The sequence below is a fragment of the Cyanistes caeruleus genome, chromosome 4, assembly GCF_971803275.1.
Source record: "Cyanistes caeruleus chromosome 4, bCyaCae1.hap1.1, whole genome shotgun sequence".
Classification (NCBI taxonomy): Eukaryota; Metazoa; Chordata; class Aves; order Passeriformes; family Paridae; genus Cyanistes; species Cyanistes caeruleus.
In genome coordinates this window covers 76,259,543-76,273,990 of record NC_141704.1, presented here as the reverse complement: position 1 = coordinate 76,273,990, position 14,448 = coordinate 76,259,543, and the positions used below count along the sequence as shown (strand labels likewise).

Here is a 14,448-nt window from a genome sequence, read left to right as displayed (position 1 = left end):
AAATGCAATACTTCCCTTTTATTTTTGTAGTGTTTACATCTTTTAACACACGCATACCTTGCTGTGAATTAATGGCTCTAGTTGGATTTTTGGGGAGTTTCTTTATTAAAGCATAAATACCATTGTATAAATTTGTAATGCTTGTATCAAAATTCACTATCCCTTGGTAGCTTGGTGCCAGGCTAGTACATTTTATGTGGAGTTATATTTGGAGAGAAGCACTGCATGAGACATTTATGTATTCCAAGACCAGTGGAGTTCCAGGGGAGATGTTTTGTTTTTTTAAATACAACCCTGCAGATATTGCTGTGATGTGTTTGAGAACATGTTGTGATAAGTTACTCTAGGTGTGTTGTGGTGACTTTTCATGCTGTTTTTGCCTCTTCATCTGTGTTTTTCTATCTGTGACTGCTGGACATGGTGTGTGACCTGGACTCTGGGCTTTGCTCAGCTGCTTGGGTGCTAATTTCCATTTGTAGAATCACATCTTCCGAATTGCTGATAATCTCAATCATGTGAGGTTACTTATATGTTGTATTATCAAGGCATCCTCTTTCTCTGCTTAGGTGGGTAGAGGAGATAGGCTCTGTCTTACGGAATATCCACTTGCCCATGTATTGATTTGTGTTCTCTAATTAAAAGAAAAATCTTAACTCTTACTTGTTAAGAACAAGCACTTAGTGGTGAAACTGTTTTTTGCCATGGATGCATCCACAGAATTGTCACCTTTTTCTGTATCTTCCTTCTTTGTTCAGTACATCACTGCTGGACAAGTGCAGTGTTGGTTGGTTTCACAAATATTGAGAGTCCACTGTGTGATTAATGGAGAAATTGTAGCTATTTATTACTGTACTGTAAATGGGTTCATGGCATTTAATCTTTGTTACAGTAAGAATGGTAACTTTACAAGATCTTGAACTTTTTTCCTTGGTCTGTAGAATTTTTAGGACAGACTAATCTTGAATAACCAAGGTGTAATTGATAGCTGAAAAAAGCCAAGCAAATTTCAGGAAAAGATTGGAATATAGTCAACCAGCCTAATGTTTCTTTGGGAGACCTTTCTCATTGCTGTATAGGTAAGAAATTCATGAAGGGAGGTAATACCCTGTTTCTAGGATTTACTGCCTCGTTATTTTTTTCTAGCAGGGAAGTATTTCCATAAAATGTCTGCTGGCATGCCCATGCTTGCTGTCCTTCAGCAACTCCTTAGTCAGCAGGGTGGGAACCAGATGAGTGGGAGAAACGGAAGCACAATGATGGGCAGAAAATAATTAAACCAGTGCAGATGTGCAGGGGGAGAGAACAGGGGTCTTAAGAACTAGAGGAGAATATAATTCAAGATGCGTTATAGAGAATACATACATATTTTGGGCTTAAATATATATATATATATGTATCTTAAAAAGTTACTTTTTTCTGAGCCAAAGTGACCACTTCTTAGACTTGCTTTCTTGTTCTCAAGAGGACATATGCCCAGACCTGTGTAGGAAATCTGGCTGCCAGCTGGCACAGCAGCACGGCACCTTTCTAAGAGACCTAATTTTAGATTTGCAGAACCTGGCAGTGTTAGCCACCTCCATATGTATTAGGCTGTTGTTTGTACTATCTGTTAAACTGAATTTGAACATTTAATTTCAAGTTTCTTTGACAACTTATAAGGGCCAGGCTATTGAGAGTTGTTGATAAGGACAAAAAAGTGTTTTAATTTCATGAAGTCTTTGGGTTCATGCTATTGAAAACATGCAATTTTTTTTTAAAATTTACACCTTTTGGTGGCTGGTCTAGGATATTAACCTGTGTGGTGAAATGTTTTAAATCTGTATTGAGAGGAGGCTAAAATAAATCCTTTGGAGCAAGAGTAGAAATTGGCCGTGTTAAATTCAGTGTCAAAAATGGAGGCAGAGCTATTTGGAGAGCTGGCTTTCACTTTCTGGGATAGAAATTCTGGGATACAAGGTATTGAGCATATCATAACAGACTAATCATTTGTCCAGTTAACCAGAATATAATGTGAGAAGCATGGACCTATCAGTTCTTGTAGTCACTAGTAGCCTGTGTGTAATACTCAGACAAGTTTTGGGTGTAATTCTAAAATATTTTGTAAAATTATTTGTGTTAGAAAAGAAAAACCAAATATTTATGTACAGTAGCAGTGAAATACTGCACCTAAAGCTTCCTTTAGATGGATTCTGCAGCGTGTTTCTAGAATATTGAAGTATGTCATTCTTGTGAAATTTATTAGTGTTGCTTTGAATTCTTGTTAATATATTTTCTGGATTTCTTTCAGCTCTTCGTTGTAGTCTCCAATTTCTTGGAAACATTGCTGCAGGAAATGGAGATTCCCAGAATAGCATCTGGAAGTGTGCTTTCCCAGATCTCTTCTTGTAAGCATGGATGCGGGGTTTCTTCCTAGTGTCATTTCTGTGGTTGTATTCAAAGCTCTTGTACATGATAGTTGTGCCTTTGTGAGAAACTCTGAAAAATAACTTTGGTGAGAATGGGCTGGTTGAGACCATATCCTGTAGATGTTTTTTGTTAGTTAACTGCAGGAGTCAGAACCTTTAAAAACCTGGTCTTTCTAAACTAACAGTAAATTGATTTCATTAAACAGAAACTGGAAGACAACTATTTTGAATTACGATCTTCAAACATAAGCTTTATTTCAGACATGTTTTCAAGTAGTTACACTCATTTCCAAGAACACAGCATTTTCTTTTCTCATTATGCTGTCTCTGTGCAGATCTGTCAGTATTGGTGGATCATATGTAATCTATAAAATTCCTTAATCTTCAAATCTTTCAATCCTGTCCCTGTCCTAACCTCACCAGTATATCTTCCTGGGGATTTGATAATATATGTGTAAGGAAACACTACATAAACTATTTTGTGTAGGCACATGACAGCATTGTTATGTTTAGCAAGATTTTTCGTAGTAAGCTGGTTACAAAGGCACTTTGATTCAATTTGGTAATCATTCTCCATGGGTTTTTGGAACCCACTTGTTAGCACCAGGAGTAGGAAGACCTTACCGTAAGAAAGCAGTTCCAATTTAGCATTGATTTTTTTTAAACTTTCTATGAAGTTTGACCTTGTTGTAAGTTGGATATTTTTCCTTGCAGGTGACTTCTATCCTTCTTAGGCAGTGGCAAACTTGTGGTTCTCTAAAAGACAGCAAAGAACAACTCAGCAAGCTCAGTGCCACTAGCCTGTTTTTCCAGGGTCTATTTTAACTTGCCCTTAACTCCTTATTTTCTCTTGAAGGACTTGCCTGACATATAGTGATGAGAAAATTGTCACTTATTGCTGCATGGTCCTGTTCACTTGCCTAAATTCAGAGCGAGTGAGAGAACTGCAGGATCCAGGGAATTTGACTGTGGCTCTTCATGTCCTGAGAGTCTACAAGGAACAGTTGGATTCTGAGTGGTCGTATGTACTGTTAAATTTTCTTTCTCTACACCTCTTAGTTAGGTGTTTTGTTGTGTAAATTACTGTATTAAAATGTCTAAACTTGTGACACTGCAAAGTAGTAAATGAAAATCTAGTAAAAAATTAGTAGTTTATAATAGAGATTATTTTCATGGTAATTTCAATGACTCTTTTGATTGTTGCTAAAATAAGACTCCTTTTTTTGTTGAGGACACAGGAATTTGTCCTCAACAAATGTTTTTGTTTTTTCCAATGAAACGGGGTTTTAGAATGCAAACTAATTTATACTTGTGTGCTGGTTTGTGGAGAATTTTTTAAAGCTAGCATGACAGACAGGTCATGGTAGGAGGACTTTTTTGTCTAATGCTTGTAAGTGCTACATAAAACCTGGTTTTTTGTGTTTTCTTTTTTTCCTTTTTTAACATAACCATTTTCTGTAGGCACACAGTTTGTGGTGATTGGGAATGGGGCTGTGGCTGACCCTCATCACTAATGGGCTACAACTGTGTAAGACAGGTGAACAATATTGAACGCAATGAAATATGGAGTGCTGCAGTGTACTGACCCATCACAAAAGGGTAGAGAGGGCACACAGGTGTTATATATGTAAGATGAATAGTATAGAAGGTTGTTCTTAAGAGCAGTAAAGTGCTGATGCTTGAAGCCTTCTTCATATCAGTCATATCTCCACCGTCAGTTTTCTACTGCAACATGCAGTCATTTTTATACCAAAACAGGGATGGCTTTTTTTGTGAATCTTCATTTCATACTTAGGGCACCTAATCAGTGGTTTTATCCCTCTGAACTTCAATATTTTTTACTACTGACCATTCTTCTAAATATTGTTATCAGTTATGCCTTTGATAAATATGCTGCCTTATATAGCAAGGATGCACATTCAGCTAATTGTTACATCATGTCTTCCAAGAGGAAAAAATTGTTTGTATGTTTTTGTAGCATTCTTTTTATGGTTGTGTTTAAATTCAGAATTTAAATATGAAGGATTTTTGGTGTTTTAGAAGCAATATAGAAAGTCGTAACACAGACTTAAGATGACTGAATGAAAAGTAAATGTCATTTTATAGTTTGCTTTTGTACTGAAAGAAATGACCTAGAATTTGTTTGTGGCTCAGCTTTTTTAATGGCAAGGGCAATTTGCTTGGACCAAAATAGTTTTTAAAAAGCAAACTGTAAGTTTAGGGTTAGACGATGAGACTGCTGTTTCAAAAGTGACAAACTGAGTTTTTATACATGTTGACATGTGTAATTGATGACATAATTTGTCATCTGTTATTGATAGATGACAAAACTAAAGTGTTGCTTTTCAGATAATTATCCTGATTATCTTTAATTTTTTTTATGTGTTGAAGATACACTGAAATTTGTTTTGACTGTTACCAAAATTTTGGTGGTCAGATTATGTTTTGAAGATAAATGCAGCATCAAAATAAATGCTGAGGGATGCATTTCCCTGATCTCTCTAGTGTGAAGGAGATTCAGTTGATGTTATGGTGAAAATGTCTTATCTCCACCATGGATGTTTGATGTGGGTGGGAAATTGTCTCTTTCAGGGTAGTCTTGAAATGAAAAAGGGGCAAACTCTAACACTGAAAATTTGCAGCTTCAATTAGCTTCAGCTCTCACTGAAGTACATCTACATCCCAGTAGGATTGCTAAAAGGAATTTACATGGCTGTGGCATTTGCAGAGAGCCAATGTCCTATTGGAAACATCTGAGTCTCTTGTGCCATGGCTGGCAAAAGTACACAGCAACCATTTTATGGTATTATATAGCTGGACTGAAATACAGATTATTCTTGGAGGTTATGCACACTGCTAACTCACAAATGACTGAAATTAAGATGTTCTTACCTGAAGTTAAAAATAATTCCTGCCTACTTTCTTGTCTCTGAGCTGGAGCATCTGATTTTGTGTTACAACAAATAAGAAGTGACTGCCACATGTGTGTTTATTCTTGACTGGGCTTTCTTGCTGTCAGTTTCTGCTTTTAAGTCTTGGAACTCTTTATTTGAATAACTAGGTATGTTTTGGTCATAAGCAGATCATCTGTTCATTATTTCATTTGCTTTTATTGTGCATTGAACTTCGTGAAATTAACATTTCTCTAAGACAGTATCCAATGCATTCCACAAGTGAACAACTATGATGCTCAAACTGTTTTTGCAGTTGCTGCCATGAATTCTGTTAGGACAGAGAGGATATCCAGGCCATTGGCTGAAATGTAATCTCTCCCATGGAGTCCTCATTACTCCATTCAGCTAGCACATGTTGGGTTCTCTATTCCTCACCCATCATAGGAATGCAAGCACACCTTTCAAGTCTTATTTTGATGAGCTGACTGTTCTTTCTCTGTTAATAATCCTATATTCATGTGTAGAGTCCAGTTTCCCATCTTCAAGTTGGAAAAGTCCTTAGGAAAAGTTCAGGAGGAACCTCTTTCCAAGTGTGATGCTTTTTGTCTCTTCCACAGCAGTTCTGTAGATAGTTTCTATCTGAGGAAAGCTGAGATTGTTCTGAGCAGTTCCTCAGAGCATCTTTTTTAGAGGCAGCAGTTGGTGGCATAACTTTTCTTCTGTCTGCCATAAACTCCTCTCCCAGTTAGAGAGAGCAGAGGAAGGGTCTTTAAAGGCTGGATGAAACTTTCTGGAATTTTCCTGTCACTTTTGCCTACTTGAGTCACAAGACATTTGGTAGAAGGCTAAAATTTTGGGTTAGGAAAGAGGGAATGTTTGGGGTGTTGGCTCTGCTTCCTGGGAGGGGTGGGTCATAGGAGATAAGATCTCAGTTCAGCAACTTCTGATTCTAATCAATGATGGAAAGCCAAGTCATTCACTTCCTAAGCAGTTTTTGAAACAAAGAGCTGTTTTTCAGATCAGCATAGTGGAATTTCTAGACTAAGCTCTGATGCAGCTTTAAAATGTGTTTGTAGATTGACAACAGAACAAAAAGTTGCCTTAGAACTTGAAAGAACAAGATACACAACTAAGTTGTGCTGTGATACACAACTAAGTGTGTTTCTCGAGTGATACACATTCTGTTAGGTATTTTTGTGGTGTGCTGTGAGCTAAGAAATAGTTAATAAAAGAGGAAGTCAGTTTTATAAGAAATGCCCCGGTCAAATTTTGTGTTCAGTTCTTCTTTGATCATGTTTCTTCAGATCAGACGGTCTGAAGGCTCACTTCATTAAGCTTGTGGTTACTTGTCAGCCTCAGAAATTCTTCTATCTCTGAAATCTGCGAAGCTGGAGAAAGTAATACACACATTCAATAAATACACTAATGATTTAAGAACTGGTATATCCTTCTCTTTCTCTTTTAGAAGCTTGATCTTCTCAACAGCTCCAGAATGATTTACATATTGCATTACAATTTGATTTACATATGCATTACATATTGCAAATTATTGATTTACATTTTTAATGTTAGATGTTGAATGGCATATTAAAATAATATTAACATATATTAGACAATGTATTTTTACACTGCCACTAAACTTCTATTCAGTACAGCTCCTGAACTGGTGTCAGGCTAGCAGTCCTGTATCTTGAATGCTGGGAGCTCATCTGAGGTTGCTGCTGCTGGTCTGACTCTCAAGAGCAATGATCTGAGGAAGCAGATGGTATATATCTCCAGCTGAGGTGTTTAAAAATATTTGTCTGACTGGCTGGTACCTGAAACACCTTTGTAGCTGGGCTTGTGGATAGTGCCCAGAGCTTGCTGCTTTGGAAAGCTGCAAGGTGTATGATGTTACAGAAAGTACTTCAAAGAGTAAGTCTTTGCAAAGTCACTAACTCTGCAGAAACAAGTTTGGTTCCTTTCTTGGATCTGATTTCTGACATACCCTAATTAACTGATCCTATCTCCTCAACAGTTATTTGCTGTGCAGTTGTCTTCTAGACAACATGCTGTTCTTCGCAAAGTGAGCTACTGCCTGAGCTTTTAGCTCAGGAATTAACACCACTTAACCATGGTGGAAGGCATGCTGCTCCAGCCTGGTGCATCAGGGACCATTCCTCTCCTAACTCTAGTCCTGAAATTTTGGTCTTTAATGCAGACTTCACCTTTCAGGACAGGTTTCTTCTAGTCTGATCTGCTCAAGATCATGGTTATGGGTTAGCATTCCCTCCAAAATGCTTCCACGCACAAAGTCTTTAAAATTTCTCAGTTCAGTTGTTTCCACCTTCTTGCAATCATTTATTTCCCTTTTCTTTTAGTGTTGCTTAGTTCTTTTTGATCTGTTCCTAAACAGCAGCAGATTTGTCTCCTAAACTCTTGGCTCTTTTGGGTCTCCTTCTTCCATCCCTCTCTTCCATCTTCTATTTCTGTTCAAAGAGATGAGCATGGTTTTCAAGTCCTTGTGTGACAGTAATTTATTTTCTGTGTATCTTCCATATTTCCAAAATATCTCTAATTACACACAAATTTAATTCTGGACTATTGATGTACTGAGTTGAACATAAAGAATCGTAGGATAGTTTGTGTTGGAAGGGGCCTTAAAGCTCATCCAGTTCCAAATTCCTGCTGGTCAGGACAGTAGAACTGAACAGCATTTTACTCACTTGATAAGAATAGCAGAACAGAACAATATTTTGTACTTAACAAATAAAGGAAAAAATGTGGCCTTGGAGAAGCAGACAAAAAAGAATTAATGCAAAATATAAGCAGGATACCAGTTCAGCTCTGCAAAGCTGACAATGTGGAAGTTATGCAAAACAATGATATTGCACTTACTCACAAGTGGGGGAGTCAAGGAGCAGCCACCTAAAAAGGACACTGGATGTTGAAGGGGAGTTACCCAAAGAGCCATATAAGGATTTCCAAATAGGGATGTGACTGTGTCAAAGAAAGTCAAGGAAGTTGCTCATGAATATGTAATCAGTGTGTGATAAAAATTCTGTTCACCTGATGATCAGGGCACTTAGCTGAAAGAAGGGTGCCCAGTGCTGCCATGAAGAATGCCTGCTTTCTAATACTCAAACTGTGTGAGAACATTTCTATTGGGCTGATTTCAGTATCAATGTCATGGGCATTGATATCCCAGGTTGCCCCAAGCTCTGTCAAGCCTGGCCTTGAACACTTCCAGGGATGGGACAGCCAGAGCTTCCCTGGGCAGCCTGTGCCAGGGCCTCACCACCTTCATAGGAGGAATTTCTTCTCTGTATGTAATCTAAACCTACTCTCTATCGGTTTACATCCTTTCTCCCTTGTCTAATGGCTACAGATTCTGATGAAAGTCCCTCTCCAGCTTCCCTGTAACCCTTTCAGATACTGGAAAGTGCTCTGAGGTCTCCATATAACCTCTTGTCCAGGCTGAACAACACTAACTCTTGTTATCCTGTCTCCATAAGGGAAGTGCTTCAGTCAATTTACCAACTTTGTGGCCTCCTCTGGACTTGCTCCAACAGTTTAAATGTGTTAATGTTTAAATATCCTAAACACATAAGCAAACCTGCTCCATAAGCTGATTCTTGTTCTGGTGCTGCGTGCTTTCAGCAGCCACTTCCTACCAAAGGATGCTGTCAGGAAACTGGACGTACCCATCCTTTAAGAAACAAAGCTGGAATATGACTAAGTGTAACTGTTCAGTAACTGAAATGTAATTTTTACTCTGTTTCTGTGTTAATATTACTAAGGTCTGAAGAGCCCTCTGTTACAAACTCCCATGCATTTCTCTCCATGCAGAGAGAAATGCTCTATCTTATTTTTTCAACAATAGCTTTTCCTAAACATATGCAGAGAGCCTTTGGCTCTGGAAAATTGTGTAGCCTTTCAGAAGTTGTTTCTCTGTGTTGTCATATTCTTCCAAATCTACTCCCTCTTGGGTTTGTATTAATCAGGAGCAAAGTGACTCACACAGTGTAGAAGGTACAGTATTTAGAAGAGAAACCAACAGAGAATGCCACATGCGATCTATTTTAGAACGTGAACCTGGAAAAATATGTGTATTTTAAAATAATTAGGAAAAAGTAGTACAAAAATTACATTATAATTTATCTTAACCAAGATCAATGTGTGTTCTAAAAGCTGTTTATTTTAGAAATACCTTGGTGGCTCCATCAGAGATGAGAGTATAACTTGTGTGATCAGTTTTTCCAAGTGTGTGCATGGGGCAGTCCGGTCCTAATATGGACAGGAAAAATAGGTTGTATTTTTGATTCCTGAAGAGCAAAGAGCAAAAATCTTCCATTTTAAAATAAGAGACATAATGTGCCTTTTGTCTTTCAGAAAAATGATACTAGGAGTGTGGTCAGCTGTTTGGCATTGAAGTAAGTTTTGCTGAACATCCACTTTCTTTTTTGAAATCACAGCTAAATGATTACTGTAAAGATTAGGATGTGGGGCTACAGCTCCCCAATCTTTTGCCTTTGGGTTTTTTTCCTGGCTTATGGAAAGATGTGTGGACAAAAACTGGTACTCCTGTGGCAAGGAGTCTTTGCCTATGGGCACAGATTTAAAGGCAAGGATAGAACTCTTCAGTACTGCTCTTTTTGCTGAATTGGTGTGTGTGTGTGGTGAAGAACCTTTTTTTTTCATTGGGCTGGCAACTCAGTTTCTTCTGTTGGACAGTTTAGGATGTCCTCCACCCCCTTCTTCTGCTCTCCAGAAAGTAATTATTTTTTTAATTCCAGGAAAGTTGGAGTTATATGGCAGGTTCCAAGTTCAGCTGTGGTTTTAAATAGTACCGACACTTGGAAAAGTTTCCTTAATTTTAGAGATATGACTAACTTCTACTTTCTGTTTGCAGTAGCAGTGAATTGGCACAGATTTCCTCAATCTTTCAAAGCTCAGCCTCATAAACTGAATTATCTTGTCACCTCTTCTTGTGTATATTGTTGAGAGAAGCAGGAAGTGCTATTAGCCATTGCTAATCATCTTTCATTTATTTCTTGGTAGCTCTTCAGAAAAAAATTAATTCAATTCTACATATAAGTTACATTTAATCTCTCCTTAGTGCCTTTCAGATGTAGCTGTCAAAGCTGTCAAATTGAGTCTGAGTGTCTCCTGAATCAGTGAAATACTGCACATAATTTGAATTTAGTCTTCTAGACCTCAGTTTACTTGGTGGGGGCTATCATGTCCAGTAGGAAGGATGCTTTCATTGTGGGAGTGCCTTTGGAAGATGGAAGGATGTTCACTGTTGTGCTTGGCTCAGCACAGGAGAGGAGTATTGTGATGCTTGACACTAGGACCAAGGCTTAAATATGAAAATGTGTTTCTATATTCTCCTTCAGAGCTAGAAATGCTGGTGTGGGAATGGGGTGAATTACCTCTTTCCTAGTGATTTTATGACAGCACACATTCCATTTGTTATTAAATAGCTTTATACTTGTAATTGTTTATTTAAATGGTTTTGGTAGGTTTCTTCTATTCTTATGCAAGGATTAAATATGCTTCTGCTTCTAAAATATGTTTTGATTCCAAATAATTTCTCATGAGGCATATTGCTTTTTTAGCATCTAAAAAGGCTGGTGATAAAAGTTTGAAAGTTGGCTGAAAGTAACTGAGTTTTCTTCTTTACTTTTCTTCAAAATGTGGATGATTTATTACATTTGTTTGTTAAATTACAGTAAAAAGATAGCTATTTAGTTCTTACTAAATATTTTGGATAGAGTGGCATTACTGTAGTAATGTACTGATGAAAAATGCTTTTGGTTTTGAGATTGGAAAAGAAGATTGCTGATTAAGTAGAGAATTGCCATGTCTTGTTCTTTGTACTTGGAAAACATACATGGGGTTGTCGTCCTCTTTTTCTGAGACTGAGGAAACTGTTCCCTAAATTTGCTAATGGGATAAAATCAACTTAATACGGAGCATGACATTTGATGGTAAAGTTGATTGCTTACACCCAGCTTTGATTGGAGCAAGCTTAGTGGCCATCTGGAATATACTGAGTGCAAATGTAGCTTGTACCACTTTGTCTTGGCTGCTTCTGAGCTTCAGTTTGGTACAATACAGCCCTTGTGCTGTTATAAAGTCTTTGAACATCTCCTCCTGCATTTATCTACTATAGAAGCATTTGATTTTTTTAGGATTTTAGCCAAACAATTTTTAAAGAGTTGAGAAAATTGGCATATTTAACACTGTTCATTTGTTACTGTGTTACGCTTGCATAACAGCTTTAATTTTCACCATTTCCTTCACTAAATTACAGTGGTCTTCAGTTTATTCCAGTGGTTCTACTGTGGGCCCCCAAAGAGAGTTTAAGTCTCCTACCAAAGCCTTTTGTGTGCATTTGAAATGCCATGTTCAGTCAGTAACCCAAAACTGAATATCCTATATTTCAGAATTGTGGATTATCTTACTTTTCCTCTTCTTTTCCCATGCCACAAATGAAAAACAGGAAAGCTGACAGGACTAAAGATAGTATACTGAATGTGCTGCATCCTTGCTTAGCTACCTCCAGAATTTCTGGGCATGGTGAAGGAGTTGGAAGTGCTTTACTCCACTATTAATTCTTCTGTTTTCTCTTGGTGATGATACTCGTGCTCTGTTCTTCATTATTGTAACGGGTTTAGCGCTGGCTAAAATCGCCAGTGCACCTACTAGAATTATTTACTCATTTCCTGCTGTGAGATATGAATTAAGAGGGAGGGCAAAGCAGGCTCAAAACTTAGAAGGCATAAAGAAAACTTTATGAACAAAACTAAAAAAATAGTAAGAATCAGAATAAAACCTTCAGAACACTTCTCCTCCCCTCTCCACAGCTTCTTTTCTTTCCCAACTGACAATGTAGGGACAAAACCTGGGATTTTCAATCAGTTATCACATCTACAATAGTCTTTCATCAGTTCTTGTAGGGAGAGGAATTTCTCTGGCCATGCCATGGAGACTTCTCCACAAGAAACAGTTCTCTTGTGGCTTTTTAATTTCCATAAATAGCTGCTGCCTGGAAAATCTGCAATCCTGAAGTTTCTCCCGTCTTTCACAGCCTTCCCACAGCTGAGTTCATGGGCCATGTCAACTTATGGGGTATTATTTTAAGGATGAGCTGCTAAAAAAGCAAAGGTTCTTTCCATCTATCTCTGAGATCATCTTCATCTCTAGGAACAGAGGTCTTCTTCTTTCCCTGGGGGCAAAAGGGTCTTCATCACCCTCATCTCTGTCTCTGTTCAAGCTTCTCATGGGACCACAGCTACTTCAACATCTGCTTTGCTTTATTATGGATGCCTCTGCTCACATCTACAGTTTGAACACTCCATCCCCCCATACTCTTTCATGAATTGAAGGGAATATTCTTGTGTATCACAGTCCATCTCCATGGCCTTACCAAAAGAACTTCCAGCCCAATACTAAGGCACCTCCTCATTCTACTTCTATCTGGGACTTGACTCCTTCTTTACTGACCTTGGTGTCTTCATGTTATCCTCTACATGTCTTCACTCTGTCCTTTTCTCTCACTCGAGAGAGGATCGAGGTCTGCAGGTCTCATCTGTGCACTGAAAGAGTTAACACCTCACCCAGGCCTGCGGATGGTCATGATGGTTTCTGCTGGGCAGTGGCTGAAGCAGTCACGGTGATGGATTTCAGGCTGTGCTGGGGCTGTGCCAAGATCTCAGGGGGCCTGGCCAGAACGGTGGTGGCCGCTCTGGCTGCATGGCTGGTCTCTCGCCCCCGCCGGGCCATGGCAGAGGGGGCCTGGCCCTGCCTGTAGCCACTCCCGGGGCCCAGTGTACCCCAGCCTGGTGCAGGCCGTCAGTGGGGCAGGGCTTAGTGTCGGGAAGATGTTGGCAGTCGTGGCCCAGCCTCAGCCAGGACCCACAGCCTCACATCCCCCACCTGGGAGCCGCTGGGGTCCAGCCCAGCCCTTCCAGGCCATGCAGGCCACAGCGGAGCAGGGCCAGTCCAACTGGCACCTCATTACCGCTTCAAGGCTGGAAGCAAGAGAGAGCTTCCTGGGCTTGGCATCTTTAAGATGTGCATCTCCCAGAGGCAGACTTACCTTCTAAATGGTTTAATAGGATGTCAATTCTCAGATCTAGCCAGCTATTGGTTTTTGCTAAGCACAGAGGAAGCTCTTAGCAGCTTCTGTAAGAAAAATCATTTCCATGAGTAGCTTCTTCTGTTCTCACCAAATGTCAGTTAATGCAAGACCAGCACAATGGTGCAGTAACGCAGAAAGTGGATAAGGTAAAAGGGACACTTAAATACAGAAGCAGATACTTTATAGAATCACAGACTGGTTTGGGTTGGAATGGATCTTAAAGCCCATCTCCTTCCACCCTTTCCCCAGAGACACCTTCCACTATCCCAGGTTGCTCCAATCCCTGTCCATCCTGGCTTTTGATGCTTCCAGTGATGGGACAGCCAGAGCTTTTTGTTTTCTGAGGTGTTGCATCACATCATGAAACCAGAAGGTAAGAATAAGAAATTTTAGTCTAAAATACTCCAAGCTCCTCAAGCAGTAGAGGTCTAGTCCACAGAATGTACAATATGTGTGTGAGAGAATATAGGAGCACAGACCCAAGTAATAGTTGAACTATGGTCCTTCCACTTTGCAGTAGTGATCAGGAACATGAACCTAGTAGCAGTAGATCTTTTTCTGTGATAATTATTGATCACTTTTTAATTACAAGACAAATAATCAAGAGAGTAGTTTCCTCAACACAGTCTTAAACATGAAAATTAAGCTTTAAATTAAATAGCCTCAGTTTCAAAGTAGAAAAATTGGGCTTCAAGGTTTTTCACGTCTTTTTTCTTATCTCTGTTTATATACTTTATACTCTACTACATTATCAGCTGAAATTTGTACGTTCTTAGGCCAAGTTCTGCACAGCACTGATCTGTGCTATTTTCTTCTCCAGGTCCACACAAAAGTTTGTGGTTGTACTTAAGTCCATGGAAAATGAAGTTAGTTGTGACAATACTGAAGGTTTAACTATGGATAGCTGAGAGTTAGTTCAGTAACTGTGGAAGAGTTGCCCTTGACTGCCCTGCTGATGGCTTGACTTGGGTGTTACAGCTGAGTCTGCACAGCTCAGTTGGATACGTTTGTGCTGCTGACT

The 14,448-nt window shown here is 39.0% G+C and overlaps 1 protein-coding gene across 2 annotated transcripts in view; it reads left to right on the top strand.

Annotated features, from left to right (window-relative positions):
• Positions 1-14,448, top strand: part of ATXN10 (ataxin 10) — a 96,811-nt gene that overhangs the window by 23,471 nt on the left and 58,892 nt on the right. For both annotated transcript variants that reach the window (XM_086885932.1, XM_023919078.2), the window contains 2 exons: positions 2,288-2,384; positions 3,262-3,426. In XM_086885932.1, coding sequence (XP_086742058.1) covers positions 2,288-2,384; positions 3,262-3,426 — 262 coding nt within the window. The remainder of the gene's footprint in view (positions 1-2,287; positions 2,385-3,261; positions 3,427-14,448) is intronic.